Here is a 7,084-nt window from a genome sequence, read left to right as displayed (position 1 = left end):
CCCCAGCAAAAGATGCCCAGCAGAGGGCTCCCGTGGAGGCGGGGCAGGGCATGGCCAGACGCTCCGTTGCACAGACCGCCTGTCACACTGCAGCCTGGCCCACGTGTCCACACCTGGACTTGGCCCCACAGACCACCCTTCACACTGCAGCCTGGCCCACGTGTCCACACCTGGACTTGGCCGTGGCTCCCACCCGCCACCTCACCCTGCACCTGTCAGGCCAGGGCCCAACCGTGCCACCTCTGTTCTCTGCACCTGGGACACCTCCCACCCCCTTCCCCTGGCAAACTTCTCATCCTTCAGAACCCCTTCCAGCCTCTTGGGGCCACTGCCAGACATGGCTCCAGACTCGTGCTGGCAAACACCCCCCAGGGCCTGGCTGCCTGCTCCTCCCCCCAGGGGCCCCTGAGGGCACAGCGTGTTTCCCACTCCCCTGGGGGCAGGGGTAGCAAGAAGGCCAAAAGCTGGAAGCACTTGAGCCCCTCATGCTGCCACCTCCCCACAGGAAAAGCAGAGGGAGCTATGCAGAGACCAGAAGCCCCTTCTCCCCGAACCTCTTCTCTTACCCCAGACCACCCATCCCAGTAAACACAGAATATCCATTTAATACAAAATGATTTAATTGAAATACCTGTATAAAAAAATATGATTTCCAGACATCTCACTTTTGAACTGAAAGAAAACCCTATCCGCAGTGCCTACGCACACCGGGATCACACAAACACAACTGCTGAAATAAATTAAAGGCTTGAGACTCTGTCCCCCCACCCCCCAGCCTCCAGAGCCAACAAGCAGACTGTACAAGGTCAATAATTTAAAACCCACCCCCCGAGGGCGCAGAGCCGCAAGGTGGCGGGGTCACCCACTCCCCTTAAATTAGCCACTGTACAAGTCCACCTTCTGACAGACACGGGTAGGCCTGAGACCTGGGGTCCACAAGCACAGCCACCCCCTCCTCTGCCCACAGGCCTTGAGGAGACAGGGCTGCTGGGAGGGAGGAACCTCGACAAATAAATTAAACAATAAATAGCCCTCCTCAGGGTCACACCATAAATAAGACGTTTGCACACGCATCGGGTGGGCGGGCGGGCAGCAAGGCCTGAACGTTGCATTGCTTGTGCACAGACGTGCCCAGACGAACACCGAGACACGAGGGGGGGGGGGGCATGATGAGGGACCCTGTGCCCATGTGAGACGAGGCCACAGGACACGGGAGTGCTCCTGGTCCAACACGTCACACGTGGAGGGGCGGGGAGGTCAGGACCACTTCCGGAGCAGCACAGGAGAGGGACGGTCTCGGGTCAAGCGCCGGCGGTGGGCAGGCAGGACCTGGCTTGGACCGGAGTGTCTTTGGACAGACAGAGCTTGAGAAAACTAAGTCCCGTGAGAGCAGCGTTCGAAAAGGCACTCAAAGCAAAGGAACCGGGCCGGTGCCAAAGGCAGAAGTCACCAGGGGTCAGAGATCACTGCTTTCGCAAGGAGCAGACAGCCCGGCAGAGCCGGTCCAGCGCAGGGCCCGGGGATAGGGCAGGGGTCCCCTCTGGTTCCCATGGCCAGGTGCAGGCCCTGCTCACAAGCTCTCGCTGCTGGACGTGGTGCTGGCCCCATCGTCCGTGTCCAGGGCGCAGAGCCGCAGATCACAGCTCTCCGGGGTGCCCCCCTCAGCCCCCATCATCCAGGGGTGGGCAGAGATCTGGTCCAGCGAGGGCCTCTCAGAGGGCCGCAGGGACAGACACCACTGAATGAGCTGCTGGCACTCTGTGGAGGAAGAGAGAGTCAGGACAAGGCCGCCCCGCGACACCTTGCCGCCAGTGGCAGGCCCAGCCCCTCAGCGCACCTGGGGAGACCCTCCTGCGGAAGAAGAGGCGGCCCCGCAGAATCTCCTCGTCCTGTTCGAAGGGAATGTCCCCGCAGACCATGTCGTAGAGCAGCACGCCCAGAGACCACACAGTGGCCGAGCGCCCGTGGTAGCGGTGGTAGCGGATCCACTCCGGGGGGCTGTACACGCGGGTGCCTGGGGGACACACGAGGCTTAGCAGACCGGCCGCCGGGTCAGCGCCCCACGAGGCCGGCAGCACGCGAACACCGAGACCCCTCGCTCCCAGCTGAGCCTCTCCGCTTTGGAGAGGGGGAGGGATCCGCCGCGAAATCCTGCCGGTCCTCATCCTGGAAAAACCCCGGCAGGCGTGGCCTCCCCCGGCGCCGGCCGCCCCGCCCCGCCCCCCCAGCTGGCCCGGCGCAGGAGGCGGGTCACATGAGCGCGGGGTCCGGTTTCACAACAAACAGATGTGAGGTGAGGATACCGGGAAAAGGAGGGGCAGGGAGCCCCGGCTTCCCCGGCACCGCAATGCGGGGATTTCTGCGCGGCGCCCCCGCGTTCCGCACGCGCGCAAAGGAGGCCCGAGGCTGCGCCGTGGTCCGAACCCGGCCAAGAGGAGTCTGGAGTCCGCCCCGCGCCCCAACCTGCCGGACCCAACGGCCCGAGGCCCCGCTCTGGGCAAGCCAGCGCGGCGCGCGGCCCCAACAGTCGCCAGCCCCTCGGCCCTCGCCGTGGGGAGGGCGCTCACCGTCGAAGTCGGTGTAGACCGTGTCGCGGAGCAGCGCGCCCGAGCCGAAATCGATGAGCTTGAGCTCGCCCGCGCGCAGATCCACCAGCAGGTTCTCGTCCTTGATGTCGCGGTGCACGACCCCGCAGCCGTGGCAGTGGCGCACGGCGGCCAGCACCTGCCCGAAGAAGCGGCGCGCCAGGGCCTCGTCGAGCGCGCCCCGCTCCGTGATGAAGTCGAAGAGATCTTGCGCCGGCTCGGGCCGCTCCAGCACCAGCAGGAAGCCGTCGGACCGCTCGAACCAGTCCAGCAGGCGAATGACCCCGCGCGCGCCTCCGGCCGCGCCCACCTTGCGTAGCAGCACCACTTCCAGGGGCACAGCCACGCCGGCCTAAGGGACACGGCGGTCAGCGCGCTCCGTCCGGCGCCCCCAGCCCCCGCTCCGCCCGGCGCCCCCCGCCCACACTTACGATGCTACCCCACTCGGTCACCCGCTCCTTCACCACGTGCTTCACGGCCACCTGGGGGGAGGGAACCAGTGATCAGGCCCACGCGGACGCAACGACGCGCGCGGGCCGAGAATCCCGGGTGCCGGGCGGCCACACTCACCGGGAGCCCGTCGGCGAGGCGGCTGCCTGCGTAGACCGTGCCGAAGCCGCCGCTGCCCAGCACGGCGCCCACCTGATACACCTTCTCGAAGCTCTCCTTGTCTGCCTTGACTGTGGAGAGCGCACGGGCGGGGTTGGTGCGACCGGGGAGCCCGGCCCCCCGACCCCGGTGGACGCCCAACCCCGGTGCGCGCCCACACCCCCGGCCCCCGCATACCTGGCTGCAGGATTTTCACTGGGAGATGATCCACGCCGCCTGGTCCGCACAGGTGCGCCAAGGAACCGAACTTGGAGAGCAGCATCGCGGGCGGCGGCCGGGCGCGGGCCCCCGGCCTCCGCGCCGCCTCCCGCCCGGCCCGGCTCCCCGCGCGGCGGAGGACGCGGGAGGACGGCCTCTCCGGGCCGCGCGTAGCCCCGACGCGGACAGCGGGCAGGTGCGCCAGGAGCGTCGGCCTCGGAGCGCGGGCCTGTTCGGGCGAGGCCGTCCGCGCGGCGCAGTGTCCTGCCAAGCCCCGCGTGTATCACGACGACACGCGCAGCAGGCCGAGCCGCTCACACGCCCGGGCCGCCTCGCCCCGGGGTTTTGGGCCGCGGCCGCGCGTATCCCTCCGCGGGGGCGGGCCGAGCCGGGGCCCCGCCCCCCTTCCGCCGGGGCTGAGCGGCGGGGGTCGCCTCTGGAACCCGCGTAAGCTGCCGAGGCGACGGCGGGAAGAGGCCGGCGCGCCTTCCGGAGTGGGCGGGGGCGGGCGGGGGGCGCGGCGAACCGCCTGGGACTAGCTGGCGGGAGCGGAGTCGCGGAGGCGCACGGCGCGGCGTGGCACGTCACCTCTCCGCGTTCACACAAGCCCCCGCGCACGCGCAGCTCCCGCGCGGGCGGAGGCCCAGGAGTGCGGGGCGGGGCCGCGGGAGCCAATGGGAGCCGGTGTTTGCAAAGGGCACAGGGCCCAGCCAATGGCGTCGCGCGTGCGGGGCGGGGCCAAGGCCCCGCCCCAGGCCGCGCCGGGAAGGTCACCGGCTACACGGGCCCGGCGCGGGCGGCTGAGCCAGGAATGCGGCGGCTGGGTCCCGAGGAGCGGCCGGGTCCGGGAGGCTACCCCGATACCCCAGGCTGTGCTCGTATCTCCCCGGCAGTCCGCGCACCCCGGCGCGCCCGTGGCCTGGCGCGGCTGGCACCTCCGCCCCCTGGGGGACCTCGCCGGGCGACAGCGCCCCGGGACTCGCAGCCCTCGGGTGGGCTGAGGCTCCACTCTTCGTTCTTACCCGGGCTTGACCTCAAAGCCCGCAGCCCGAGGTCCCTCCCTGACTCCGCCTCCCTCTCAGGAACTTTGCCCTGCTGACCCCGTGCCTGGAGAGCCCTCCCCGGCTCTCCACCCACCTGGTTGCCCTCCAGGCCCAGCTGCTGTCCACCTCTACCAGGGAGGCCACCTTGACTGCCTCTGTCAGGGCCGGAGCCAGCCTGGGTCTTCAGGGCCCTCGTCTGGGCCGGAGCCTGTCCTCTGCCTTTTGTATAGCACAGACCCATCCAACCCCACGGGTTGCCAACCTCAGCCCAAGTCACCGGCCTGAGCAGCTCAGGTATGAGCAGCCGTCTGCCAGCCCCAGTGGCTGAGCCCAGGACGTCCACTGCTTCCCACAGCCATCCCAGAGAGGGTTGAGGGTTGGGGGAGCCAAGAGGTCAAGGTACTGGTCCTTCTGGCATCGCAGGTACTCCCCGTGGCCCCTGGGGACCAGGCTGGGATCTAATCATGGCATCCACATCCCTGGGCCCATCAGAGGTTGGCTTCAGGTGTGACCTCCAAGCATGTGCACTCACCTGCCTCAGGGGCCCTGGCCAGCCTGCTGGCTCCCTCAGCACACCCAGCCTACCCCAAGTGACATCCCTTAGCTGCCACGGTCACTCTCCCAGTGTGGAGAGTGGACCCTCCACTGGTACAGCTCTTAGGTTTTTATCTTTCTGGAGCTCTGTCCACCGCCCTCCTGCGATGTGGACCCATAAAGGCAGGGCCAGGGCCGGCCGGTCAACCACAGTCCCCAGGCCAGTACAGGGGTCCTCATGGGGTCAGATCCAAGGCAGGATGCCTGCCCCTGAAGTGGAATCCAGGGACTCTTGTCTTCTTGTGGGTTTTTCCAGAGGACCGCTGGATGGTCCTCAGCGCCTTCCTCCTCAGATCAGGCTGCTACAGTTTCCTGGACCCACAGCCTGTCCTGGGCTAGGGAGGGTGGCAGTGCTGGAGAGCATCCGGGGTCTAGGTGTCAGGATGTGGCTCTGAGGGCAGTTCCAACGCAGCCGACAGGGGCCGAGGTTCCCTGTGGCCTCCCCTGTGGGCCTCCAGACCCCCATGTGAACCTGCAGTCCAGTCCTCCTTGGGTGTCCTGGCCCGTGCGCCCAGCTGGTCCCTGGCCTTGAGACTCAGCCTTGGGAGGCCAGCATCCTGGGGCTGAGGGCCACCCCCTGCACCCCACCAGCTGCAGAGTCTTGATCTGAAGACCTCCCCAAACTCAGAGCAGGATTCACTCTCCTTCAGAAAGGGGCAGTGTGTGTCCCTCCTCCCCCAGCCCTGAAGCTGGGCTGAGCCACCTGTGGAAGCCGCTGGGGACTCTGGGAGTGGCGAGGGGTCCCCTGCTTAGTCTGGGAGTGGAGGACAGAGCAGGAGGCAGCCTCTTTCCTGAGATGGAGGTTTACTCAGAGCCTTCATCTCGTCCAGACTCCCGTGCGTTCTGGACATGCTATTGTGTGTGTGTGTGTCCTGCACGGATTGTGAATCCCTGAGGGTCAGAATGGACTTGGACACCCCTCCCTACCAAGGGCTGTCCTGCAGGGGGGCGTCTTTCAGGCCCAATCTGGCCCAAGGAATAGGCTGGGCAGGGGGCTGGCACCTCTGCCTGTGCAGCCACCCAGGGCCCATTTTTCCTCAGGCACTGGGGGCCCCCAGTACCGAAAATGACCCTGCCTAATGGGCAGGACTCAGGCAAGGTGCTGCCCACCTCCCCCTGCCCTTACCCTGCAGGCAGGCATGACCCACCCGTTTCTCAGCTTGGCACATCGAGGCTCTGAGGTGTTCCCCCAGGTGTTCCTTCTTGTACAGGGAGGCAAGGCCAAATCTGAGCCCCAAGGGCCTCTTGCCCTCCTGCCCTGGGCATGGCCCTTGGTCAGTAACCCCAGGCCACCCCTTCCCTGCAGGTCTGATCCACACTCCACTTCCAGCTACACCCCCAGCAGTGCAGGATGTCAAGCCCTGCCTGTTTTTTCCTGGTTCCTGGAAGGCCCATCCGGTGAGCCTTAAAAATAGCTCTGGGCCCCACAAGCAGGCCTGGTCCAGGTCAGCAACTTCATGGGCCGCAGAGCTGGGGCCACTCCTGCAGACGGCGGGGAGAGGCCCCCAGGAGGAGGGCTCAGCTGAGGTTGAGGCTCCAGGCCACCTCACTGACCGCAGAGGTCAGGCCCCGTCCCTTGGCCTCCCACCATCCCTTGGCGTGCCCGAGGCTCAGGCCAGCGTGGTGTGAGCGCCTCCCTCCATGGGGCCATCCTGCTGAGAGGGGCAGCGTCAGAGCGGGGCCAGGTGTCTCTTCAAGTTCCCAGTGGCCTCTCAAGGGAGGTGTTTCCTTAGTGGGGGGAGCAGCTTGGATCTTCCCAGGGGGCTGCACCCCGCCCCACCCTGGAAGCAGCCTACCCCAACCCTGCACTGCCAGCCCCATAAGGTAACCCTGTCCTGCTGGCGGGAGGGGCGGCTGTTGCCATGGTGACTGGAGCCGGGCTATCCTCCCCAGACTGGGGAGGAAGAGGAGGCTGGGGAGCAGATAGCCTTGGCCACCACCCTGCCTTCCATCCTCACACATCCACACTCATGGACACAGCAGACCTTCACACGCTTACAGACACGCCCACAGAGCTGGGCGTCACAGCAGGGAGCACAGGGGGGGGTCCTCACC

At 66.9% G+C, this 7,084-nt stretch overlaps 1 protein-coding gene across 1 annotated transcript; it reads right to left on the bottom strand.

Moving 5' to 3' along the window:
* Positions 1 to 602: 602 nt before the first annotated feature.
* On the bottom strand, positions 603 to 3,508 carry PIM3 (Pim-3 proto-oncogene, serine/threonine kinase). Its single transcript, XM_068561599.1, has 6 exons — positions 3,372 to 3,508; positions 3,156 to 3,265; positions 3,017 to 3,067; positions 2,568 to 2,937; positions 1,838 to 2,014; positions 603 to 1,758 (listed from the first exon to the last, which is right to left on the bottom strand). The coding sequence occupies exons 1-6, from the start codon at positions 3,454 to 3,456 to the stop codon at positions 1,571 to 1,573; spliced, it is 981 nt and encodes a 326-aa protein (XP_068417700.1). The 5' UTR covers positions 3,457 to 3,508; the 3' UTR covers positions 603 to 1,570.
* Positions 3,509 to 7,084: the final 3,576 nt, after the last annotated feature.

The sequence above is a fragment of the Eschrichtius robustus genome, chromosome 13, assembly GCF_028021215.1.
Source record: "Eschrichtius robustus isolate mEscRob2 chromosome 13, mEscRob2.pri, whole genome shotgun sequence".
Taxonomy (NCBI): Eukaryota; Metazoa; Chordata; class Mammalia; order Artiodactyla; family Eschrichtiidae; genus Eschrichtius; species Eschrichtius robustus.
This window is presented reverse-complemented; position numbering and strand designations above follow the sequence as displayed.

Coding starts and splice junctions, on each gene's coding strand:
- PIM3 (XM_068561599.1), bottom strand. CDS start 3,456: ATGCTGCTCTCCAAGTTCGGTTCCTTGGCGCACCTGTGCGGACCAGGC. Junction 2,938..3,016: donor TGACCGAGTGGGGTAGCATC/GTAAGTGTGGGC, acceptor CGTGTCCCTTAG/GCCGGCGTGGCTGTGCCCCT. Junction 2,015..2,567: donor GGTCTACACCGACTTCGACG/GTGAGCGCCCTC, acceptor TGTGTCCCCCAG/GCACCCGCGTGTACAGCCCC.